We start from the raw sequence: 27,420 nt of genomic DNA, 5'->3' as shown, positions 1-27,420 counted from the left end.
TGTTTGCAGATCTGTGGATGTAGAAGTCACCTGCAAAGAGGAGTGAGGGAGAAAGGCTTCCTGTTCCCTATCAGTTTCTCCATCTCAGTCTGTTATTCAGCAAAATTTTCTGCCTTTCTCTCTGCACCTCATGCTGTGTCATAAATTTCTTTGCAGCATCCACCTCACACCTTTTTTTCTCCAGACACTATCTACACAGCAGAGAAGCTGTTAACCCTTAGTACTCACATAGCACCAGGGTTGGATTAAGCTAGGCTGTATAATAGTAGCTCCTTGAAGTCTGGAATTCACCCCTACATATGGTACATATGGGAATGGATGATGTGCCCCTTCTGCCTGCTTTCTTTCTGTGTTTTCAAGACCTTTGGATGACTTTCAGGTGTATTGAGAGCATGACATGCATAGTAGGAATCTCAAATATAAATTACATAGAGTAAACACAAGGTATTATTGGAACTGTTTAAATTTGACTCCGTTTCAGGGAAGATACAGGCAGAGATAAATATCTGCTACTGAGGAGGATTTCTCACAAGTAGAACAGAAAATGCCATTTACCTGGAAATAAAAGGGTGAGCAACACAATATGGCTATTGTTTTGTTTGTTTTTAATGGAAGAAACATGTGTGATAATCTTTTAAAAATCATTATGAAATCGGAGTTACACTTTAAGGGTCTAAAATGTGTATATTGGAGTTTAGAACAAGTATCACATTTACTGCTGGTATAGGTGGTTACCTAGAACACCATTTAGGAAGAAAAGCTCTCAGAGCTTCTTTGTTATTTAAAGGGAACCTCATTTTCACTAAAGAAAGGTTGCAGAAGCCCATTACAGCTGCATTGAAAAGATGTCTATCTTCCTTTTCTGGCATTTGCATTACAATAGAATTGTGCATTTTCATTTATCGTGCACTCTTTGGATGCATTTAAAAAAAAACATGTGACTTGTCTGTGCTGCCCACTTACTCCTCAGCTCCCCACCTTGTGCTCCTGCACAGCTCTTCCCTCCCCCACTGATGTCAGCTCACCAGGCCCTGAGCTCTGTCCCTGTGTGATTGAAAGAGCAGGAGGGAAGAGTTGTACAGGAGAAAAAAGGTGGGGGCTGAGAGCTGAGGAGTAAGTGAGTAGCTAAGACAAGTTTCATGTTTCTTTTAATGCATCCTAAACCAAAACATACCCTCGGACTCACCAGATGATTTTGCCAGAAAGTCATGTAAAACATACAATTATATTGTAATGCAAATGCTCAAAAATTAATTTTTTGAACCTGTCTCTAGTGAAAATGAGGTCCCTGGTGACTGGTTATCTTTAACACAGCAGTGATTTTCTTTCCATCTTACTAGCAAGATAGAATTCACCGGAGATTTTAGAGTGAAGGGCAGATCGGGAAAGATAAAAAGCACTTTCCTCTGATAAGATAAAGTTTGTTGCATTCACTTGTGCAATTGATTTATGTAGAATTTGTTGAAAAAGGTGGAGATACTTTCAATACTTTACCAACCCTTGTTGCCCAATATAAATAGGAACATTGGGAGGTAGTGTAGAAAATCATCAACAGGGATCTATTGAACGATAATTTTTAACATTTAACAATATTATAGGATTGATAATTGATAATTGAGCTCCTCCTTCAGACGGGTCCTGAAACAGCTTACATAAGTTTTATATGCTGTACAGTACAGGCGGTCCCCTACTTAAGGACACCCGACTTACAGACAACCCATAGTTACAGACAGACCCCTCTGACCTCTGATGAAGCTCTGTGAATGCTTTACTATAGTCCCAGATTGCAATAATAAGCTGTAAGGTGTCTGTAATAAAGCTTTATAGATAATTCTTGGTCCCAATACAGCAAAAAATGTTTAGACGCCAATTGTCACAGGGGCCAAAGTTTTTTTGTCTGGATCTACAATTATAAAATATACATTTTCGACTTACATACAAATTCAACTTAAAGGGAACCCGTCACCACTATTTTCACAAATACAGGTAGTGGCAGGTTCCTATAGAGCTCTAGTAACTATCTGACACCCTGTTTGTAGCTAAAAGTAGTTTCCCTCAGATCCCCATAAAATCAGAGTTATAATCTTGCCTGGTATCTATGCAGCTTTGGAGCGAGTCCAGGGGGCTTGGCCTAATGTCATGTGACCAGGGTGACATCATCAAAGGTCCTTAAGATACTTAATATGAAAACTATACCCCATGTACATATTTGACCACATAAAACAATCACAGCAGACTCCATGGACTTCTACTCCTCTCCATGCAGCCTGCTGTGATTTCATGTGATAAAATATGCTGTGATTTCATGACACATAAGTGTACAGTTACTATTGCTACAAAAGATATAGGACCTGCGATGATGTCACCCTGATCACATGACATTATAGCAGCATACAGCAATAGGGATGGAGAGAAGCTGCTGGACTCAGCCCGAGGAGGCCACGCCCACCTGGACTCGCTGTAGCCATGCTTAGTTACTAGGTAAAACTATAAAGTTGAATATATGGGAATTTCAGGGGAATAATTTTTAGCTACAAACAGGGTGTCAGATAGTTACTAGAGCTCTATAGGAACCTGTCACTATCTGTATTTGTGAAAATAGTGGTGACGGGTTCCCTTATAGAACAAACCTCCGGACCCTATCTTGTACGTAACCCTGGGACTGCCTGTATAATCGTGTGACACTCCACTATAGCTGCTCATAGTTGGGAGGAAAAGGGAGATGATGCATTTTCTATAAAGAGTTTTACCACTTACTGCTGCCTAAAAATCAGGCTCCCATTAATGTTTAGAGAAAAAAAAAGAGATTTGACATCAATTACAGCGATGAAGCCTAGAAATGATCAAGTGTTTCATAAAGTGTTATAAATTAGATGTTGTTTTCCCCCATGATAGACATGATATCTTCCTTGTTATGCTGTCATTGTGTCTCTTATTTGTTGGTTTATGTACTTCCCATGTTTCCATAATTAATTCAATTGACAGGATGGATAATCCCTGTGGATTCCATCTTGTTCCACTGATTAATGTAGATATCCGTGTTCCTTAAATGGAAAGATCACAAGATAATTGGGTCTATTAACTCAAGTTCAGATTGACTGAGAGTACTTGAAAGTCTATTTTCTCCAGGGAGGCAATGCTTACTGTGGTTGCCAAAATTCAATCTCCGCCAACTAAAGCAGCTCATTTATTGTATAAAATAGTCATAAAAGACACAATTTATTTATATATAAATAACTGTACAGGTGATATTAAAATACATTTTCCAGGCTTTCATTCATACCTGTAGGTGCCAAACACTGCAGCTTAAATATCCAATACATTCCCCTCCTTTTTAAATACTTAAAGAGGACCTGTAACCCCGGAAAAACCCACAGACCAAATGTGCCCCCCAAAATCCTCCCCCCTGCCCATTTCTCCCTAGCCGTTTTTTCTTTAAATTTATGTGCAGTAAATTGATTTAAAACGATCCAACCTCTTACCAACTAAGAGGTCGGATCGTGTATCTGGCGTGCTGGCAGTCTGCCTTATTCATTAGGGGGCGTGCCGACACATCACATCACGCCCCCGCCAGCAGACACATTGTACAAGAAGCCGTCAGGATCGCACCGCAGCGGCTGCGGCCACAACCTGGCTTATTCACATTGCCGGCCGGCCGCGCCGGACTGTCAGCTGCTGTGGGCGGGCCGGGCTTATTTAAAAGGCACAGAGAGTTGGCAGCGATGCTGCCGGCTTCTCGTACAATGTGACCGCTGGCGGGGGCGTGCTGGGGGTGTGTCGGCACGCCCCCTAATGAATAACGCCGACTGCCAACACGCCAGATACACGATCCAACCTCTTATTTGGTAAGAGGTCGGATCGTTTTAAATCAATTTACTGCACATAAATAAAAAAAAAAAACGGCTAGGGAGAAAGGGGCTGGCGGGAGGATTATGGGGGGCACATTTGGTCTGTGGGTTTTCTGCGGTGACAGGTCCTCTTTAATTCTCTGTGGAGTATTGGATTTTATGTGTTCAATCGGAATTACACTGAAGTTCCTCATATCACAATCATGATGTGTTGCTGTATGGCGGGAAACACTATGTACGGCAAAGCCTTTTTCTATATTCTGTCTGTGTTTATTGAGCCTCTCTCTCAGCGCTTGAATGGTGCGTCCTATATATTGGAGCTTGCACTTGCACTCAATCAAATAAATAATATATTTTGAGCTACAGTTTAGAAAGCTTTTTATCGAAAATACTTCTCTAGTGAAAGTAGACATGAAAGTACTCTGCCTGTGTATAATAGATTCACAACATTTGCATCTATCATGACCGCATTTGAAACTCCCTAATATTTTGGGAAAAAAGGAGGACGACTTTGCGTTTTTATTTACTACTTCTGAGGGCAGACGACTCAGTGCTAAAATATTCTTGAGAGTCTGGGATCTTCTGAAGGTTTGTTGTGGTTTTTTAGGGATGGATTCTTTCAGATTGGGGTCATGTATCGCAAATCGCACAGCGTCTGACATGTAAGTCAATAACTGTTAGTATATTTAAAGACTGCTCTGATGGCTGTTCAGAATTGTTTGTTGTCCTGAATTTGATAAAGGGTCTGAGACCCGAAACGCGTCATTTTTCAATAACATATTAATGATATTTTGTATCATTAATAAATTGTCTTTATTATTTAAAGTTATGGCTTAACCCCTTCCTGACGTGCGCCGTACTAGTCGCGGGCCGAGCCCCCTCCATAGCCAGTGAGTCTTAGCTGCATATTGCTAGCATATTGCTAGCATATTGCTAGCACCGATCGCGGGTGTTTTCACCTCGATCGCCGCCGGCAATGCAATGTCGCGGATGGTCGCTCCCCGATGACGTCACGGGGAGCGGCGATCCGTCGCCATGGTAGCCTCAGGTGTTCCGGATACCTGAGGCTACTTCGTTTTGACCCATGCATTACAATGTACTAATTGCACATTGTAATGAATGGGGAGTAAAATACACATATACTGCCATACTGTAGTATGGCAGTATATGATAGGATTGATCAGACAACCTAGCGTTAGAGTACCCTAGGGAGTCTGAAAAATAGTAAAAGTAAAATAAAAAAAAGTTTAAAAAAATAATTATAATAAAAAAAACTAAAAATTCAAATCACCCCCCTTTCCCTAGAACTGATATAAATATAAATAAACAGTAAAAATCATAAACACATTAGGTATTGCCGCGTCCAAAAATGCCCGATCTATCAAAATATAATAACGTTTTTTCACTGAGTTTAACCCCGTAACGGAAAATAGCGTCCAAATTCGAAAATGGAATTTTTTTGCCATTTTGAAAGATAGAAAAAAATTCATAAAAAGTGATCACAAGGTGGCAGAGTCCCAAAAATTATAGCAATGAAAACGCCATCAAAATTTGCAAAAAATGACACCACCCTCAGCTCTGTACACCAAAGTATGAAAAAGTTATTGGCGCCAGAAGATGGCAAAATAAAAAAAAAATATTTTGTACAGGAGATTTTAATTTTTTTAAATGTATGAAAACATTATAAAACCTATACAAAGAAGGTATCCACGTGATCTTACCGATCCAAAGAATAAAGTAGACATGTCATTTGGGACACAGAGTGAAAGCTGTAAAATCCAAGCCCACAAGAAAACGGCGCAAATGTGCTTTTTCACCATTTTCACTGCATTTGGAATTTTTTTCCTGCTTCCCCGTACACGCCATGGAATATTAAATACCGTCTCTATGAAGTGCAATTTGTTACGCAGAAAATAAGCCATAACACAGCTCTTTATGTGGAAAAATAAAAAAGTTATAGATTTTTGAAGTTCGTGAGTGAAAAATGGAAGTGAAAAAACTAAAAAAAAAGGCCAAGTCGTTAAGGAGTTAAATATTGGTATATTTCATTTTTTTGGGTAATTGTACTATTATCACCCCACATGAGCTCTTTATACTCTTTTTCTTGTCTATTTTGCAGAAACACATGGTAAGATTACAGTAATATGTAAAAAACGCTCACCTATATATTCTCCATCAATGCTCCACAGCCGCGCGGCACAGTCTAATGAAGAAGATAACACAACTTTATCTTCGTCTATCACTTCAAGTCTAAAAAATGGAAAAATATAATTGTTATTAAAGGTAGAAATTGAGGTCTGGTAACATTGTGAGGACAAGGTTAGGTGGGTATTTTTTGGTTGTGTTGTGGGGATTATTTCTGCAATGTTTGAGTACATAGATGCACTTTTCCTGGAGTTTCTGGAAAGGTGATGATGACACTCTCCCGTGGGTACAACAGAAGTAGGACCCGGCGCGGTACATAAAAGGATTTATTTAGTATATAAAACAATAAAAGCAAAACGCGTTTCGGACCCGGAGTGGACCCTTCATCAGTTGCATAAATCTGTTGACATACATGTGGCTTTTAAAGAAGCGGTTTTGGCGCGGTATGATCACCGGTTATGGAGACCGAGAAGACCAATTAATGGATAGCAGACATAATCGATAAAATTTCAAATATTTACACAGATACAATGAATCAATAAATAATAAAATACATAATTTATATATATGACCTATTTATAATGGTACCTTTATATTGCGTCCTGAATGTAATTAATTTATAGTGTAATAGCTGGACGGTAAGGACCGGGATGGGGAGAAATCCTCGTCCGTAGTGACTAGTGGTGGATTGGAGAAAAACTACAAAGATGGCTATCATTGCTGCACACAACTACAACTACGGATGCTGGCAGGGGTCATGAGGTTGTTGAATGGATGGGATGTTTGGCTACGGATGCTTATAAGGTTAAAAAAGATGCCACATGTATGTCAACAGATTTATGCAACTGATGAAGGATCCGCTCCGTGTCCGAAACACGCCGTGTCCTACTTCAGTTGTACCCACGGGAGAGTGTCATCATCACCTTTCCAGAAACTGCAGGAAAAGTGCATCTATCTACTATTTATGGTCGGGGTCTACACCGAAGAATACACTCCCTAGATGCAGCACTACAACGTATATTCTTTCATGCATATATGAGTTGTGCCATCAACACAACTCCACAAGGTGAGCATAATAGCGCACACTCATTATATTTAAACAACTGTAAAAAGTTAATCTGCACATAGAGCGCCCCTTGGCTCTCTCTCGTTCTTCTTCTCTCTTTTATGCAATGTTTGAGTGGGATTTTCATACATCCCATACACTACACTGTAAGTATATTATGGATTTACTACATGGAAATGATAATCAACCAAACCCTGTGCAATCCACCACATGTGCAGATAGCCTTACCTCACATAATGATCTTATTAATTTACATAATTTTTAAATAAAATTGGAATAAAACTATGCTCTTTTCATTCTTTATGTTTAACCTTTATAGAATTGGAACTTGGCCTACTGTCAACACAGAGTTTTGTCTGTTGCACTGGTGTGAATTGCAGAAAAGTGTCGGAAAAATGAACTGATTTATTATTTTATTATATTATTATTATTATATTATGTTATAGCATTGGAAATATTGTTGTGTAGGTGTATAAATGAATAGTGCAGATGATAATAGTAAACTTTGTAATACTCTTTTTGTCCTTTTTTCTCCCCTGCCTTTCTTCCTTATTTAAGCAGTTTGTGTAAATCAGGTTTCTGGCCTGTATCCACAGACAGCAGAGAGATAAAGGAGCCTAATACAGTGTCTAAGGATTTAACTCTACACATAAGATTGAAGAAATCAGGTAATACCATTTTGAGGCTGAGTATATTTGCTGGTGAGCTTTTGAGAATACTAGTTCTCTTTGTCAGACATGCATGAAACAGAAAATTCACAGCATTTTATACACACTGGGCAGTGATCATCAAAGTATTTAAAAAAAAATGTAAAACAGCAGATTGATAAATACACATACCGTATATACTCGAATATAAGCCCACCTGGGTATAAGCCAAGACCCCTAATTTTAACATAAAAAATGGAAAAAACCTATTGACTCGAGTATAAGCCAAGGGTGGGAAATGCATTGATCACAGATTTCCCAGTATTTAGCCTGCCAGCCCCTGTAGTATATAGCCTGCCAGCCCCTGTAGTATATAGTCTGCAGCCCCTATGTAGTATATAGCCTTCCAGCCCCTCTAATATATAGCCTGCAGCCCCTGCCCCCAATATAATGCCTGTAATAAAAACAAACAAACAGTGTACTCACCTTCTGATACCCCCAGCCCCCTATACAGCGATTATCTGGCATCGACTCCGTGTTCCCGCACCGTCCGGCACAAGCACCATGACGTCAGCCGCTCACTGACATAGTGTGTGCCGATGCCGGTGCACATAGTAGAATGGCAGCGAGCAGCTGACGTCATGGTGCCTTCGAATGGCAGCGCGGGGACATAGTGCCGATGCCGGAGCAATGCTGTATAGAAGCGTACACTGTTTTTTTTTTTCTTGACTCGAGTATAAGCTGAGGTGAGGTTTTTCAGTACATTTTTTTGTGCTGAAAAACTCGGCTTATACTCAAGTATGAACAGATTGAATACCTTCGAGAAGTGACAAGAGAGCTCTGGCTCTTATTTGTTTGTGGCCTGTTGGTTAGAGATAGGAGGTCATAAAGCTGGCATGGATATTAAGACCACTTTGAAATGTGTTAAAACTCTGCATTAATTTATATTAATAAGGGAAAGGAAAGAATGGGAGTATAAGTGAATGCAGAAATGTAACATCATTATCATCCTGTTATAAATAAGATGCCCCTGTATTAATCAATCTGTTGTTTTAAAGTGTTTTAATATTCTTTGATGGTCACTGCCAAATGTGTATAAAATGCTGTGAATTTTCTTTTTCATGCATAATCAGGTCTGATGAAGAGAACTAGTATTCTCGAAAGCTCACCATGAAATATACTCAGTTAGCCTCAAAAAGGTATCGCCCGATTTCTTTACTCTTCTTCTGCTCTCTATGGCTAACATGGTACTAGTCTACACTACTGTTAACTCTTTACAGACAGTCCCGGGATAGTCTAATCTCCTCAAAGAGATGAATCGTCAAGGTAAATATACTATAGGTCTGAGCAGTCATCAGAACATTTCACTTACACTACTCACTACAGGAGAAAGAAGCAGTAGAGAGAAACTGTTTTGCACTGTAAGTTACACTGTTTACTATTATCACCTGTTCTATTCATTTCTGAAATAAAAAAAATATAGTAAAAAAATTTAGCAGGCATTTCCTAAATGGCGAGCCAGAACCAAGAACTAGCAACCAGCACAAAATCCATACACATTGGAACAGGAGTAGTGATTTGGGTATCGTGCTTTCTTTATTTTGAACCTATTCTGACCTGAGGATCTCTAATTTCCCTACAACAGACACACAAAAACTGATATTTGGCCACTTAGCCTATCCGTCTCTTTTTTGTAGACTTATACACTCACCAGAAATGATGGACATTTAAAAAGATCTACATAGTACTATAGAAACAAAGGGGGATATTTATCAGGGCCTCTGCGCCACATCAGTGAAATAATCACAAATCCTAGGTTATTGCTAACACTTGCAATTATTTCCCCCAATCCGCCACCTTCACGCCAGTGGGACATGAAGGGAGGGTGCGGCCTGAGATAGTCGCAGCGCAGGACCCTGCCGGATATATCATGAGGCCGAAGCCTCTTGATGTATCAGGCTGCGCCAAAGCAACGGTGAGGCAACCATATACCGGCGCATGTATGATAAATAACCCCAAAAATCTCCAGCAAGCTGCACCCTATGTGCTTCATGTCCACTTGATTATTCTGAAATCAATTTGTAATGTTGATCAGCTATAAACTAGCTCCATGGGAATTATGCAAATTTTGGGCAGATGTTGCCAGATTCTTTTGTGTTGTCTGTCTACAAAATGTTGAAGCTTTCGCATTTCTTGTCATATTATTTTGCACTGTTGCTCTGCAGACCTTTTGATCTTCACCCTTTTGATCTCCTTGTTATGCTCCCGGATATTTTTTTCCTTTTGGAGAAGATTTTCATCTCTTTTATAAAGCAAATGGAAAAGCTTTTATTTGCCAACAGTGGCTTCATGAAATGTGACCGTGTGGGTGGTGTTTACAACAGATTTCCAACTAGATTAGTTTGACAAGAAACACAAATGTCTCCCACTTCTAAAATTAAATGCGTATAAAGTCCGGGATGTACTCCAAGAAATCCAAGATTATTAATATCATTCTGAGACACCAACTCATAATTTGGCACTAATCATGTGCGTGAAGAATCTGATCTGTACACAAAGGAAGGAATATATTACTAATAATAAGAACGGAAGCTGCTCAGAAAACTAGAAAACAAGGAAGTTCAAGGGAATATACACTCACCGGCCACTTTATTAGGTACACCATGCTAGTAACGGGTTGGACCCCCTTTTGCCTTCAGAACTACCTCAATTCTTCGTGGCATAGATTCAACAAGGTGCTGGAAGCTCCTCAGAGATTTTGGTCCATATTGACATGATGGCATCACACAGTTGCCGCAGATTTGTCGGCTGCACATCCATGATGCGAATCTCCCGTTCCACCACATCCCAAAGATGCTCTATTGGATTGAGATCTGGTGACTGTGGAGGCCATTTGAGCACAGTGAACTCATCGTCATGTTCAAGAAACCAGTCTGAGATGATTCCAGCTTTATGACATGGCGCATTATCCTGCTGAAAGTAGCCATCAGATGTTGGATACATTGTGGTCATAAAGGGATGGACATGGTCAGCAACAATACTCAGGTAGGCTGTGGCGTTGCAACGATGCTCAATTGGTACCAAGGGGTCCAAAGAGTGCCAAGAAAATATTCCCCACACCATGACACCACCACCAGCCTGAACCGTTGATACAAGGCAGGATGGATCCATGCTTTCATGTTGTTGACGCCAAATTCTGACCCTACCATCCGAATGTTGCAGTAGAAATTGAGACTCATCAGACCAGGCAACGTTTTTCCAATGTTCTACTGTCCAATTTCGATGAGCTTGTGCAAATTGTAGCCTCAGTTTCCTGTTCTTAGCTGAAAGGAGTGGCACCCGGTGTGGTCTTCTGCTGCTGTAGCCCATCTGCCTCAAAGTTCGACGTACTGTGCGTTCAGAGATGCTCTTCTGCCTACCTTGGTTGTAACGGGTGGCGATTTGAGTCACTGTTGCCTTTCTATCAGCTCGAACCAGTCTGCCCATTCTCCTCTGACCTCTGGCATCAACAAGACATTTCCACCCACAGAACTGCCGCTCACTGGATGGTTTTTCTTTTTCGGACCATTCTCTGTAAACCCTAGAGATGGTTGTGCGTGAAAATCCCAGTAGATCAGCAGTTTCTGAAATACTCAGACCAGCCCTTCTGGCACCAACAACCATGCCACGTTCAAAGGCACTCAAATCACCTTTCTTCCCCATACTGATGCTCGGTTTGAACTGCAGGAGATTGTCTTGACCATGTCTACATGCCTAAATGCATTGAGTTGCCGCCATGTGATTGGCTGATTAGAAATTAAGTGTTAACGAGCAGTTGGACAAGTGTACCTAATAAAGTGGACGGTGAGTGTGTATATATATATATATATATATATATATATATATATATATATATATATATATATATATATATACATACACACACTAGATATACTGGAATACTAGAAGAATATACAGTATATATATACAGTATAATTGTTTATTTAGAAAGGCTAATGCTCCATACACAGATTCTGCTAAATATTATGGATGAGACTATCCAACTTGTTTTTGTCTCTTAAAGGAAACCTGTCCATTATTAAACCCTATCAACCACCTTTCTGACATGCTTTTATCATATACAGCACACTTCCATTTTCTACCCAACTCTACACTTGTAAGGTCAAGAATTTATTCTACATATCAGTAGGGGCCACAAAGATTTCTCCAGTTATACTGAAAAAATTGGACAGAGACTTATAGCCATTGACGCTCCACTAGGGATTCTGGGAAAATATGCAAATACGTTTCCAGGATGGGATAAGAAAAACTATGGTGCTTTTAGCTACCTTGTAAGGCAGCTCCGTTGACATCAAGCATGACCTTTAGGGTTATTCAGTAGGTCTCTTCAGTATAGTGTAGGGAACTGGTTTGGCTGAGTGAGAGGCTTTTCACTAGGGTCGGGAAGATAAGGCTTCCTAAAGGTCATGCTTGACTTCAAGGGAGCTGCCTTACAAGGTAGCTAAAAGCAGCATAGTTTTCCTTATCCCATCCTGGAAAACTTATTTGCATATTTTCCTAAATATGACCTTGAAAAAGATGGGTATTAGGACTAGCTGCAGTTGTCCAGTGGAGCATACTTTTACAAAAATCTCCAGGATAACACTGACAAATTTGACTAGTTCGGAGCTTAAACAGGATTGGGACATATGAAGGGTAAATGTCAAAGTTGATAGCCCTGAGTTGGTTGAGGATGTTTCCATAGATGCAGTGACATTACCTAGGCATAACTTGGATATAATAGTGGCTTTTGGCATTGTCATTTATATTTTTATAGTAATCTCATAAATAGGGACAAGTCAGAAAAAAAATTGCAACAATGTACTCACTCTGTAATCATGTCGACGTGAGCCCTCCAATGCTTGATAACTATGGAGATACAAGAACATAAGGACTTTAAACTGGGTACTACTTACGCATGGCTTTAGTTAAGATAGTGGGGTTCCCATCTCAAAAAAAAAAATGTTATCACTTTTTATTTAAGTGACTACCTGACTGTCATAACTCCCATAAATCCTCATAATAAAGGGGCATCCACTGTAAGGAGAAATTGATAGGGATAAGAATTTATGTGAAAACCCTTTTAAATATCTGACGATAATAACAATTCAATTGTAATTTACAACAATTCTTTGTCTTTTACGGACTGATGACCCGGGTGACTCGATTAGCTTTTGTCTAATGAGAATATTTGAAGTCCCTGAGTTCTATGACTATATACGCATTGTACTGCCCCGGGCTGAAGCACTTAGGTGACTGCTAATATTCTAATAAACCAAGACAGACGGACTATTTACCATGTAACCTTGAAGATTGTGCTGATCTGTATAACCCTCATTATCAGTTCTTTTTATTCTACCCACTTCACAGTAGCAAAATATCAAATTCTCTTAAGGCTTTGTGCACATTTGCAGTAATTGCTTTCTTGCTTCTTAGAAGTGAAAGGAACAAAAACAAGCCAACTTCGAAAACTATTTAAAACCTTTTGATTTTGGAGGTTTTAATATCTGAGACGAGCAAAAATGAAGCATTGCACTTAAGGGGTCATTTATCTTAGACTGTTCTTTTATTCTTATATATAACCTGCTCTGCTTCTATGAAGAGGTGAGCAGGTGCCTGGATGGAGGAGCAGCTGTGGATATTGTGTTCTTGGACTTTGCAAAGGCATTTGACACTGTCCCTCATAGACGCCTGATGGGTAAAATTAGGGCTATTGGTTTGGCAGAAATCATTTGCAATTGGATTGAGAACTGGCTGAAGGATCGTATCCAGAGAGTTGTGGTCAATGATTCCTACTCGGGATGGTCACCAGTTATGAGTGGTGGACCCCAGGGTTCTGTGCTTGGCCCACTACTATCTAATATATTTATTAATGATATAGAGGTAGGAATTAATAGCACTGTGTCTATTTTTGCAGATGACACCAAGCTGTGTAGTGTAATACAGTCTATGGAGGATGATGGGAGTAGTACAAGCTGCGTAGTGTAATACAGTCTATGGAGGATGATGGGAGTAGTACAAGCTGCGTAGTGTAATACAGTCTATGGAGGATGATGGGAGTAGTACAAGCTGCGTAGTGTAATACAGTCTATGGAGGATGATGGGAGTAGTACAAGCTGTGTAGTGTAATACAGTCTATGGAGGAGGATGGGAGTAGTAGAAGCTGTGTAGTGTAATACAGTCTATGGAGGATGGGAGTAGTACAAGCTGTGTAGTGTAATACAGTCTATGGAGGATGAGAGTAATATGATACAGTCTATGGAGGATGGGAGTAGTTCAAGCTGTGTAGTGTAATACAGTCTATGGAGGATGAGAGTAGTACAAGCTGTGTAGTGTAATGCAGTCTATGGAGGATGAGAGTAGTACAAGCTGTGTAGTGTAATACAGTCTATGGAGGATGGGAGTAGTACAAGCTGTGTAGTGTAATACAGTCTATGGAGGATGATGGGAGTAGTACAAGCTGTGTAGTGTAATACAGTCTATGGAGGATGAGAGTAGTACAAGCTGTGTAGTGTGATACAGTCTATGGAGGATGGCGGTAGTACAAGCTGTGTAGTGTAATACAGTCTATGGAGGATGGGAGTAGTACAAGCTGTGTAGTGTGATACAGTCTATGGAGGATGGGAGTAGTACAAGCTGTGTAGTGTGATACAGTCTATGGAGGATGGGAGTAGTACAAGCTGTGTAGTGTAATACAGTCTATGGAGGATGATGGGAGTAGTATAAGCTGTGTAGTGTAATACAGTCTATGAAGGATGATGGGAGTAGTTCAAGCTGTGTAGTGTAATACAGTCTATGGAGGATGATGGGAGTAGTACAAGCTGTGTAGTGTAATACAGTCTATGGAGGATGATGGGAGTAGTACAAGCTGTGTAGTGTAATACAGTCTATGGAGGATGGGAGTAGTACAAGCTGTGTAGTGTGATACAGTCTATGGAGGATGGGAGTAGTACAAGCTGTGTAGTGTAATACAGTCAAAAGTAGTAACTTTTATCAAAATATGTTATAAATATTATATACCATTATACTATCACCATTTCCCAGGTTCAGCCAACAGCTATCTCATGTTTAATATAACGCTGAATAATGTTTCTAGGTGCCAGGGTTCAGGAGATATAGCTGTTTGAAGTTGACCACTGTCATGACTTTAAAAATGTCCTTTCTGCACGGGGCGTGTGCAAATAGGATGTATATTGCCGTGCACTCACCGGCCACTTTATTAGGTACACCATGCTAGTAACGGGTTGGACCCCCTTTTGCCTTCAGAACTGCCTCAATTCTTCGTGGCATAGATTCAACAAGGTGCTGGAAGCATTCCTCAGAGATTTTGGTCCATATTGACATGATGGCATCACACAGTTGCCGCAGATTTGTCGGCTGCACATCCATGATGCAAATCTCCCGTTCCACCACATCCCAAAGATGCTCTATTGGATTGAGATCTGGTGACTGTGGAGGCCATTTGAGTACAGTGACCTCATTGTCATGTTCAAGAAACCAGTCTGAGATGATTCCAGCTTTATGACATGGCGCATTATCCTGCTGAAAGTAGCCATCAGATGTTGGGTACATTGTGGTCATAAAGGGATGGACATGGTCAGCAACAATACTTAGGTAGGCTGTGGCGTTGCAACGATGCTCAATTGGTACCAAGGGGCCCAAAGAGTGCCAAGAAAATCTTCCCCACACCATGACACCACCACCACCAGCCTGAACCGTTGATACAAGGCAGGATGGATCCATGCTTTCATGTTGTTGACGCCAAATTCTGACCCTACCATCCGAATGTCGCAGCAGAAATCGAGACTCATCAGACCAGGCAACGTTTTTCCAATCTTCTACTGTCCAATTTCGATGAGCTTGTGCAAATTGTAGCCTCAGTTTCCTGTTCTTAGCTGAAAGGAGTGGCACCTGGTGTGGTCTTCTGCTGCTGTAGCCCATCTGCCTCAAAGTTCGATGTACTGTACGTTCAGAGATGCTCTTCTGCCTACCTTGGTTGTAACGGGTGCCGATTTGAGTCACTGTTGCCTTTCTATCAGCTCGAACCAGTCTGCCCATTCTCCTCTGACCTCTGGCATTAACAAGGCATTTCCGCCCACAGACTGGATGTTTTTCTTTTCACTGGATGTTTTTCTTTTTCGGACCAGTCTCTGTAAACCCTAGAGAAGGTTGTGCGTGAAAATCCCAGTAGATCAGCAGTTTCTGAAATACTCAGACCAGCCCTTCTGGCACCAACAACCATGCCACGTTCAAAGGCACTCAAATCACCTTTCTTCCCCATACTGATGTTCGGTTTGAACTGCAGGAGATTGTCTTGACCATGTCTACATGCCTAAATGCACTGAGTTGCCGCCATGTGATTGGCTGATTAGAAATTAAGTGTTAACGAGCAGTTGGACAGGTGTACCTAATAAAGTGGCCGGTGAGTGTATATCAGTCATAAAGGGTTTAAATAACAGCATACAATGTCAATCAGCTGCCTCTAAAGCCAGCAAGATCTTGTCATGAATGGACTCTCGGGATAGGGATGTAATATTACCATTGTACAAAGGATTGGTTCAGCCTCACCTGGAATATGCTCTCCAGTTATGGGCACCAGCCCATAAAAAGGATGCACTGGAGCTGGAGAGGGTACAACGAAGAGCCACAAAAATGATAAGGGGTATGGAGGGTCTCAGTTATGAGAACAGATTAAAACTATTAGATTTATTTAGTCTGGAAATAGACGACTACGAGGGGACATGATTAATTTATTGCCACATACAAGTCTGGAATTCGCTTTCACCATATGGTACTAGAATCAAGGTTTTTTGGGAATGCAGGATGAGGCTTTTCTGTCTGTTTTCAATCTGAGGTTTCAGGGCTTTTGGAGGACCTTCAAAGTCCATAAATGTGTGTGTATGTATTAAGAGCAGGAACAGATATTTGAGGATTTTATGGGCGAAGGTCCTTCTCAGTATAAAATTTGGTGGGTGGTTTGGGTGGCCATTGGCTCCCTAGAAGGTTTGGGCCCTGGACTACCACCCAATCTGCCTATATTATAATCCACTACTGTCTGAGAGTGCTAACTAGACACACTGCCTAATGCTGCTGTGTCCTATCTGAGGGCAATCCTCTCTCCATCAGGCCTGCAGCTCCGACTACTTACAGAACTTGCTCCAGTTGCTTCCCAGGCAGCTTCTCCCTTCTTCAGCCCCAAGTTCCTGAATATGGGCTGAAAGCATCCCTTACCTGACCACCTACCTCAGACATTGGTAGATAGGATCTCTACCTCAGCCTGTTATCATTGTTGCAGTAATGTTCTGGAATAAAGGAACTGTAAGATGACGTTATACATCTTTTTTCCATGTGTGATCCCTGGCTGCTGCTAACATCACATACCTCCCCTTTACCATCAACCCGGGATTCCTAACACATGCATATACCTGGAGCACCCCAGGGAGAAACCATCCATCAAACAGCCTTCCCCTCTTCTTTGCTGGACCTGCCTGACACTGCCCTGCTCCTCCTGGACCAAGCGACAGTGACAAGTCCAACACTAGGCTGCACTAAACCAAGCCACTCAGGTACCAGGGGAATCCAACTGCACCTAAGCCATTAGGTCAGGCCCCATGGGAGGATGTTGCAAAAGTATATTACAAAGTTTACTATTGACTTCTGATAATAAATTTTAAATAATAATAATAAAAAATTCACTGCTAAAAAAGTCAATCCAATTACTCTTTAAACTTTGGCATATTTCTCTAGGATCTATTTCCCAGAAGGTTTTTGTTATGTCTGCAAAGTTTCGCCACTAAAAACAATCCAAATAATGCAACTTACACGTTGGCCGTTCCTTCTCAGCTCCCTGGATAGTATAATCTTTGATGTCATAAACATATATATAACCAATGTAATCTGCTACAAACATCAGAGAGTTGTCCATGGTAACAGCCAGGCTGCTGATCTGGCACCCAGTCCTAGACTTAAGGAGGAAAAGAGGGATTTATAGTATGTAAACCACATTGAATTGCGAGATTAGCAGGGAATGGGGTTATACCTGCAGACAGCATGTTATAGAGCAGGGGGAGCTGAGCAGATTGTATATTGTGTCCTAACTGCAGGCAGCATGTTATAGAGCAGGAGAAGCTGAGCATATTGTATATAGTGTCCTACCTGCAAGCAGCATGTTATAGAGCAGGAGGAGCTGAGCAAATTATAAAATAGTTTCATATCTCCAGGCATCATATAGTAAAGGAGGAACTAAGCAGATTGCACATAGTGTCCTACCTGCAGGCAGCATGTTATAGAGTAGGTACATGCATGTGTAAATATATATATTCTGACGTGTGTTTCATTTTTAGGTAGACACTTACTGGTTTAAAACTTGCAGTGAGTTTCCCTCCTTGGAATATATTCCAGAAGTTGATAGAACCTATAAGACACATATGGTGTACATTATCCATACTTTCCATTACACCTACAGATCCACACTACATTAGCAATCATTATCACCTAATGGTCCATTGGAGATAAGTGAGGCGGCTCCTTGCAACTTTACAGTCCGTGTTTTCAGAAACAGAATTTTGCTAACGCTTTTGTCTGTTACTGTGGAGAAATATAGGTTTTCATATTAAACCATACAAAAAATGTAAAAGACTATGATTTTATTATACAGTGCTGTCAACTTCTCAAGAACTTTGCTGTTTGCAATTTAAAACTTTGAAATGTTCTGTTGTGCAAATAGACCAGACATTAGATAGAAATAAGCAAGGCAATCCCTATAAGTGAAGGGTTCTGTAGGTGGTGACCACAGACTATTTCTCAGTCCCTATCCTTTTTGGCTGTTTTGCACACTTTTTCATTTTGTCTTTGCTCTCAACCCAAGAGGTAGCATGAGGCGGCGTCTACAACAGACATTAGCTGCTGAAGTAGTGCTACTTATCTAGGATAGCATATCAAAGTGAGCTGTGGCAAGAAGTTTAGCTGTGTTTGTCAACACAGTGTCCCGAGCTCGGAGCAGATAGCTGGAGACAAACCACTTCATAAATAAAAGTGGAGTGCGCGTAGGATGGCGAAAATTCATTGGCGCGTTGAACAGGCGGAGCAGTGCCAGAGCCCAAACCTCCAGAAGCCCACATGTTTCGATGTGTCTTCTAAAACTGTCAGAAACAGACTCTATGAAGTTGGTATGAGGGCCCGAAATCCACACATTGGTGTTGTTCTTACAGCCCAACATTGAGAACAAGACCTTGTGCTGTTCACTGGTGCGGGAAGGATGTGACAGAGTCTGGAGACGCCATGGAGAGTGTTCAGCTGCCTGCAACATCCTTCAGCATTACCGGTTTGGCAATGGGTCAGTAATGGTGTGTGGTCACAGAGCCCTCCATGTGCCAGAGGTAGCGTGAGGTAGAGGATATATTGTTGATCTTTAGAACTAGACCATTGTAAAGTACAAGTTAAAGAGGACCTGTCATCCGGTATATCGGTATATGTTCCGATAAAGCTAACGATTTAACACTGCTATTACCTGAGTAGGGCTATGAGCTGCTCACTTTAGTAAACAGCTCCTTGAGTGATTATTTCGGGTGACAGGTCCTCTATAAATCACCAGTACAATACTCATTTGAGTGACCCGGCCAGTTCCCTTGGGATAGATACAGAAAATAACCGTTTCAGACAAGATACAGACTACATTTAAACCTTTGACCTAAACATTTCCTAACAGCGGAAATAGAAGCAAATTGCTTAAAACAGTCTTTGAGTGTCTCACATAAACAAGATGGATCCAAAAAGTGACCTACATTTAAAGTGCTTTATTACTTTTACGTGCGGTTTCCATAGAAACAAAGTGAAAGGTCTGCAAGAAAGCTTTCAGCCCACCCTTGACATCCTAGTCATATAGGGAGCTGTCATTTATACATATGGTGGTATGATAGTTGTTGGTGGGTCGAGCGTTCTTCAGATCACTCAATCGCTCTAGTTTATCATTGGTGTACATAATACCTGTGCACTATACAATATACATGTTACAAGTATGATTGAAAAACTCAAACCTGCCAATTTTCCTGGTTTTTCTATTATAATTGGGGGAAAAAAGGAAATTTCTTGAACCTGAGGAAGGCACTCGCTGATCAGGAGAATTGCTGCCACGATTAATAATGAGCGGAATAGGGATTAAACTGAACAACAGGAGCATAGAGAGGTCAAAATATGCCTTTCTGGTCAAGGAGAAATCATCCTGGACCTTGGGATTCATGGCATCACTGGGAATGGAGTGGCAGGATATCCCTTAAAGGACATCTACCACCAGGATCAAGGCCTGTAAACCAAGCACACTGACATACTGGTGTGTGCCTCCTCTGACAGGATCTGCTCTTCTTTAAGTTTCCTATGTTCGTGTTATTAAAATAAAAAGCTTCAGAAATCATGCAAATGAGAACGGAGGGGCTTCAGGCTCCATTAAAACCTATGGAGCCTGGAGCCCCTCATGCTCATTTGCATACTTTTAAAATCCTTTAAAAAAAAACAGGGAATAAGAAACTAAAAAAAGAGCGGATGCTGCCAGAGGGGGCACACACCAGTATGTCAGTGTGTTTGGTTTGCAATACTGGTGGTAGATGTCCTTTAAGAGGCTAAAAAGTTTTTTGTAACGGGTGGGAGGCAGGGTATTAGATAATTTACCAATATGCATCTATTAAAAGTTCTGCATTGCTATTCTTGAAATGTAAAGTAAATCCCTTGGTTCAGAATGTCTTTTACCTCATCACTTGCCATCAGGGGTGAACCTAAACTCTCTGCCTGATGCAAGATGAGGAATGTCGTCCCCTCTGCACATTCAGTAGTAATATATCAGCTTATTTTTTTGTCTGACACCAATGCTGACATCAGGAATGAAGAAGGAGACTATTTTTAAGTGGCCCTGCTTTGTGGCAGATAACTGCACACCTGATACTGCCCCCCATCATGCTGCAGGTGATGCTGTCTGAGGCAAGAGGCTCAACCCTCCTCATATCTGGTTAACCCCTGGCTGTCCTCCCTGTCCATAATAATGCCAGGGTCATGTGATCTCTAACTGTACATGACTCTACCTCCCAGCACCTTAAGGTTGCATTCATTAATACTATCATATCCTGGTCCTGGTAAAACATTTAGTAGATGTATATTATTAAATTATCTCATATCCTGCCCCACACACATTACAAAAAAAATTAACTAGAGTGGCCAACCCCTTTAATTCAGCATGGATTGTTTTTTTACACTCATATAAAGGGGTCACAAAATTTTTTATTTAGTTTTTCTTACTTTAAATGGCCTGTAATCTATGTCTGTGGAGGTAATTCATCACCCTATCTCCTTATAATAATAATTCTTTATTTAAATAGCGCACACAGATTATGCAGCGCTGCATAAAATTGGTCTTATATCGGAAAAACCCAAACTTTAGGAACATATATTTAAAAAATTGTAGAACAATTGTATTCTGTGGTGAACATGTGACATCCAATCTGCAGCTATCTCTTTTGCTGGTTGGATTCTGTAGTACAGACTAGCACCCATCTCATACAGGAGGGGGATACAGAGCAGACGTTCCCATCACTTGGATGATATCTGTACATTTCCGACAAGAGAAAAAAAAAATATTGAAATCAAAATAAATATAACAGAGGACAAATGAGTCATCTGAAGGTGGGCAAACCTAGTAGCTCCGCGGCGTGTCACGCTAATTATATTCCCGGTGACAGGCCACTCGTAGAGCACAAAGCTGTTTCTTCATTTTACAATATGTTACTATAGCAAAGTGGTGGGCTGCTAAGTTGTCTTCTGTAGCTGCCAGCTAATGGGAACAGCACAAGTGCCACGTGAAATCATCTATTATGTACTAACGTCACAATTACCAAATACACTCCGAGCATAAAACCACTTCCGTACAAGTGCTGGAATACTTGGATAATTAAACTGATTAGAATTACATCTTACAGGAAAATTTCACCCTAGTCAGACTATAAGGTGAACATTTTCGTACAATAAATTCAGGCTGAATACAGGCAGTCCCCGGGTTACATAAAAGATAGGGTCTGGAGGTTTGTTCTTAAGTTGAATTTGTATGTAAGTCGAAACTGTATATTTTCTAATTGAAGTTCTACACAATTTTTTTTCTTTTGTCCCAGTGACAATTGGAGTTTCAACATTTTTGCTGTAATGGGACCAAGAATTATTAATAAAGCTTCATTAGAGACACCTTACAGCTGATCATTGCAGTCTGGGACTATAGTAAAGCATTCAGAAAGCTTCACCAGAGGTCCCAGTGGGCAGAGGGGTCTGTCTGTAACTATGGGTTGTCTGTAAGTCGGGTGTCCTTAAGTAGGGGACCGCCTGTAGTCCATTTCGCTTTGTTCATGAAATCTATCATAAGGTCCTTGAAGGTAGAACATTTATTAGATGAATTTTGGTAAATTACCTAATAACTACCCCCCACCCCATACACATTACAATAAGGGTGGTGAAAGAATATAAAGCAAATCATTTTAATTTTTTTTGTATAATGAAAAGTTTTACAATTTTCTAATATACTTTCTGTATCAATTATTAACAGTATTCTAGATCTCTGTTGTCAATCGGGAAGTTTTAGCATTTACTTCTTGTTGATAAAAAACGCTCCATTGTTATGTGATATCACACAGATGCACGGCTCGTTATATCCCTGATCATTTGATGTCACACAGATGCACGGCTCGTTATATCCCTGGTCATGTAATGTCACACAGATGAATGGCTCATAATATCCCTGGTCATGTGATGTCACACAGATGCACGGCTTGTTATGTCCCTGGTCACATGATGTCACACAGATGCACAGCTCGTTATATCCCTCATCATGTGATGTTACACAGATGCACGGTTCGTAATATCCCTGGTCATGTGATGTCACACAGATACACTTCTCGTAATATCTGTGGTCATGTGATGTCACACAAGTGCACGGCTCGTTATGTCCCTGGTCACTTGATGTCACACAGGTGCACAAATCGTTCTATCCCTGGTCATGTGATGTCACACAGATGCACGGCTCATTATATCCCTGCTCCCGTGATGTCACTCAGATGTACAGCTTGTTATGTTGCTGGTCATGTGATGTCACACAGGTGCACGACTCGTTCTATCCTGGGTCATGTGATGTCACACAGTTATACGGCTTGTTATATCCCTGGTCCTCTGATGTCACACTGGTGCACAGCTCATTATAACACACAGCTCTGATTACTTTCTATGATATCACGAGCCATGCACCTGTGTGACATCACACAACAAGGGATATTACGAGCCGTGCGCCTGTGTGACATCACATGACCAGGGATATAACAAGACAAATGATGTCAACCCCCAAATGATGTCAACATGTTACACAGTTTAACTAATGCACCTTGTCCTAAATCACTAACAGGGTCCCAATTCCTCGTGTGCTGGCCCAACACCCCCTGTCATTAATAATATAAATATATACAGAGTAATTCTTGTCTCCACTCCTCTACACAAAGGAGCAGCCCTTGCTATGAGATTAAAAATAAAAGATCAAGGCAGGGGAAACTATCAATATCTTTTCCATCTTCTCACTCCTTTATCTTTACCTAAATCCATATCTCTGGTTCAAAGCGGAGTGATCCTTTAAGTCGCCTTTGATATAAAAGTCAATATTCACTCGGCCGGTTTTAGGATTTTCAGTGGTTAGTCAAAAGTCTCAGTTGTCTCATGTTATCTGCTTATGCCTTGATATGGTTGTCCAGTGTTTTTCAGTGTATTTAAATCGGTTGCTCCTATCCATCAATAATATGGACTGCAAAACGGTAAAGGTTTTACAGGTCCCTTAACCCAATCTCAGCTTGCTGTCATTCTATAGAAAACTTCTATGGTTACTTTCAGTGGACAGGAATCTGACCATGGTCACACAGGTGCATGGCTCGTTATATCACACAGCTCCAATTACTCTCTGTAACACCAACGAGCCGTGCACCTGTGTGAACATGGGCAGATTTTTGTCCACTGATGGCGTTTTCACACGATGCAATGGGGCAGATTTACTTACCGGTTCCATTCGCAATCCAGCGGCGCTTTCTCTGCGGTGGATTCGGGTCCGGCCGGGATTCACTAAGGCAGTTCCTCCGACGTCCACCAGGTGGCGCTGCTGCGCTGAAGACCATCGGAATGCACTGAAGTTCACCGTCCTATCGTGGGTGAAGGTAAGCGCATGTCGAGCGACACTTTTAAAAAAAAAAAAATGTGGTGGTTTTTCCAAATTCGTCGGGTTTTCGTTCGGCCACGCCCCCCGATTTCCGTCGTGTACATGGCGGTGCCGATGCGTCACAATCCGATCGCATGCGCCAAAATCCCGGGGCAATTCAGGAAAAAAACGCCGCAAATCGGAAATATTCGGGTAACACGTCGGGAAACCGCGAATCGGGCCCTTAGTAAATGACCCCCATTGTGTTGCATTTTTTAATGCATTTTTGACGCGTTCCACTGGCTTCAGCCTTGATCACATGCTAAGGTTACATTGCGTTTCCACTGCATCTGCTAAAACGCAATGTCACCTTAGCATGTGATCAAGGCTAAAGCCTTTGGAATGCATCAAAAACGCATAAAAAAATGGGATGCAACGCATCGCGTGAAAGCGCCCTGAGGGTGCAGCCACACGTTCAGTTTTTCAGATAAAGTTTTTGAAGCCAAAAGCAGGTGTGGATCATAGTGTGTGAGGATTATCATTGAGAGAAGCTACTCCTCCACCATTTTTACTTCACTCCTGGTTTCGGCATCAAAAACTGCATCTGAAAAACTGAAGGTGTGGATGCACCCTCAGGGCGCTTTCACACCATTCACTGTCTCCCATTTTTTTATACGTTTTTTACGCATTCCAAAGGCTTCCGCCTCGATCACACGCTGAGGTTACATTGCGTTTTAGCAGATGCAGTGTACTTCAACATGTGATCAAGGCTGAGCCTTTGGAATGCTTCAAAAATGCATTAAAAAACGGGATACAATGCATCTATAGCAGGACAGCAAGCAGAGATCTAGAAAACTCTGAAGAATTGATACAGAAAGTATATTAAATAATTGTATAACTTTTCATCAATAACATTTATTTGCTGAAATGGGAACACCCCTTTAAACTTCTTATAAGCACTTTTTCAGGTCGCTGCTCGTATTGCATTTGCTGCGCAACAGTGAGGGATTTTATCCTATGAATTCTTCACCCATGTCAAAACCTCATGCAGTTTTTAAAAAATCTACTTATACTAATGTATGGTGTCGGCGGAGCTGTAGCAATGACTGCCGCTAGGTCTTATTTTCAGCTTGAAAAATATACCGTATATACTCGAGTATAAGCCGATCCGAGTATAAGCCAAGACCCCTAATTTTGACACAAAAAACTGGAAAAACCTATTGACTCGAGTATAAGCCGAGGGTGGGAAATGCATTGGTCACAGCCCCCCCAGTATATAGCCTGCCAGTCCCCTGAAGTATATAGCCTGCCAGTCCCCTGTAGTATATAGCCTGCCAGCCCCCTCAAGTATATAGCCTGTCAGCCCCCTCAAGTATATAGCCTGCCTGCCCACTCAAGTATATAGCCTGCCTGCCCACTCAAGTATATAGCCTGCCTGCCCCCTCGAGTATATAGTCTGCCAGCCCCTCCCGGTCCGCCGCAGGCACTATGACGTCAGCCGCAAGCTGACATCATAGTGTGTTGCGATGCGGCTGACGTCACGAAGACTGTGACGGACCAGGACCCGATGTCAGAGTTGCGATGGATGCCGGGGAGCGTCAGAAGGAGAGTTCACTTTTTGCTTTTTTCCTTGACTCGAGTATAAGCCGAGTTAGGGGTTTTCAGCACTTTTTATTGTGCTGAAAAACTAGGGTTATACTCAAGTATATTTGGTAAGTCTTATTTTCAGGGAAACAAGGTATCTGTCTGTCTATCTATTTATATGTACAGATATTAGATATTAGATACTAAATCCATCTATTTCTTTAAACAAAACTAATTTGATAATGGATAACACTTTTTCTAACTATCCGTCTCCAATTGATCACAATGTAAAGCATTATAAAATCTGTTATGCATTCATATTTTTCAAACGCAAAAAATAGTACTGCATCCACCGTAATTCTTCTGTCAAAAAGACTCATGTATAACGCATGACATGCATTTACATAGATGTCAATGGGACAAAAAAAAAATTGTATCCGTATCAGTTTTATTCATATCTGTGTGTCCTCCGTTTTCTTTTTCACATCTGCATAAAAAATGGATGGGTTTCTAATCCACTTTTTTCCCTGCTCAATTGGTTGCCTAGAAACATATGAGAAGAAACGGATTGCATATGGATGTCATCCTTGTGCAGTTCATTTTTTTTTCCGGATCCATTGACTTCTATGGAGGTCCGTGATCCGCATGTGAGTAGAAAATAGTGAATGCTGTAATTTTTATCTTACTGTCTGCACATTTGTGAAAAAAAAAACATAGGAATGAGTGGATCAGTATGCCATTTGCAAAAAAATGATAGCACACTGGCCACAAAAACACCCTAATATCTGACGATTTATGATCTCTGTCTAATGCATTTTAAAAGAAATATACAATTTGATTTAACGAATTACTAAGCAAACATACATCGAGAGTGCTTCACTGATGCAGAAACATATTTTGTTTAATCCATGAGCTGAGTGGAATTGCTAAAAAAAAACTATTATAAAATTATGATAATGAGGCTCTGCTCTGGCGCTTCTCCTCTTACATTAAGTATGCACTGCTCCAGAAATTGGTGTCATCACTGTTTTCCCTGCCAGGCAGAAGTAATCAATCGCTGCACCATCCCCCAGCTGCTGTGTATGAGTCATCCAGCTTAGATTGATTAGTCTTGTCTGGACAGTTCAGGAAGCTTTGTGTAATGTGTTTATGAACAGCAGGCTGAATGCAATCCAGCTTTCCCAAGGTCCTGAATGTTATAATTGTTTTTCAGCAGAACCACCCAACTCAGGGATTAAACAAGATATGTTTCTGCATGTTTGGTTCACAATGCATGAAATCAAATGGTAGATTTCCTGTAAATATAAAACTCTTCCATTATACTTACAATTCACTCCTGCAGAATTAACATGGATGGATGAGTTTATTCGGCACTGTATGTGGCCCGAGATCATGTTCCAGATAATAATTTCTCCATCATAACTTGAGCTGGCGAGGAGATTAGGAGGATTTTGAGCTATACACAGAATGTCTTCCCGGTGACCTCGGATCTGAAGTAGTAAAAGATACATTGAGCTCTGATGCAATTTCCTATCATCTTTAAGACTAGAATTGTACTTTGTGAAAACAAAATCACAATCAATAGAAGCTCAACTCATATGACCCTTTTATTATTGCTTATATTGAAACTGGCTCGGAAAGCTCTACCATATTACACAGAAAATCCTGAACTAGAATGCAATAAAATACTTTAATGCCTTTGCAAACTTTGTAGAGCTCCTCTCTTAGGGGTTTTCTAGGATCTTATACTAGTAATGACCTATCTATAGGACATGGGATGTGTGAAGTTTACTGGGACTCACTACTGGCAAATATATCAGTAGGACCTCTGGGGTGGTTGGCACATTCAGTATATAGAGGTCTATTTTGGCTGGCAGAAATGTATTAATATTA

The 27,420-nt window shown here is 40.9% G+C and overlaps 1 protein-coding gene across 1 annotated transcript in view; it reads right to left on the bottom strand.

The window, feature by feature from the left end:
* The window catches only part of LOC140117547 (cilia- and flagella-associated protein 337-like), a 110,328-nt gene that overhangs the window by 18,739 nt on the left and 64,169 nt on the right, over positions 1 to 27,420 (bottom strand). Inside the window, exons 22-27 of the mRNA XM_072134374.1 lie at positions 26,855 to 27,017; positions 18,240 to 18,332; positions 18,101 to 18,159; positions 17,568 to 17,709; positions 12,575 to 12,614; positions 6,010 to 6,098 (exon numbers count right to left, since the gene is read on the bottom strand). Coding sequence (XP_071990475.1) covers positions 6,010 to 6,098; positions 12,575 to 12,614; positions 17,568 to 17,709; positions 18,101 to 18,159; positions 18,240 to 18,332; positions 26,855 to 27,017 — 586 coding nt within the window. The remainder of the gene's footprint in view (positions 1 to 6,009; positions 6,099 to 12,574; positions 12,615 to 17,567; positions 17,710 to 18,100; positions 18,160 to 18,239; positions 18,333 to 26,854; positions 27,018 to 27,420) is intronic.

Source organism: Engystomops pustulosus, chromosome 2, assembly GCF_040894005.1.
Source record: "Engystomops pustulosus chromosome 2, aEngPut4.maternal, whole genome shotgun sequence".
Classification (NCBI taxonomy): Eukaryota; Metazoa; Chordata; class Amphibia; order Anura; family Leptodactylidae; genus Engystomops; species Engystomops pustulosus.
Note: the sequence above shows the minus strand (reverse complement) of the source record. Positions and strands in the feature narration are given on the sequence as shown.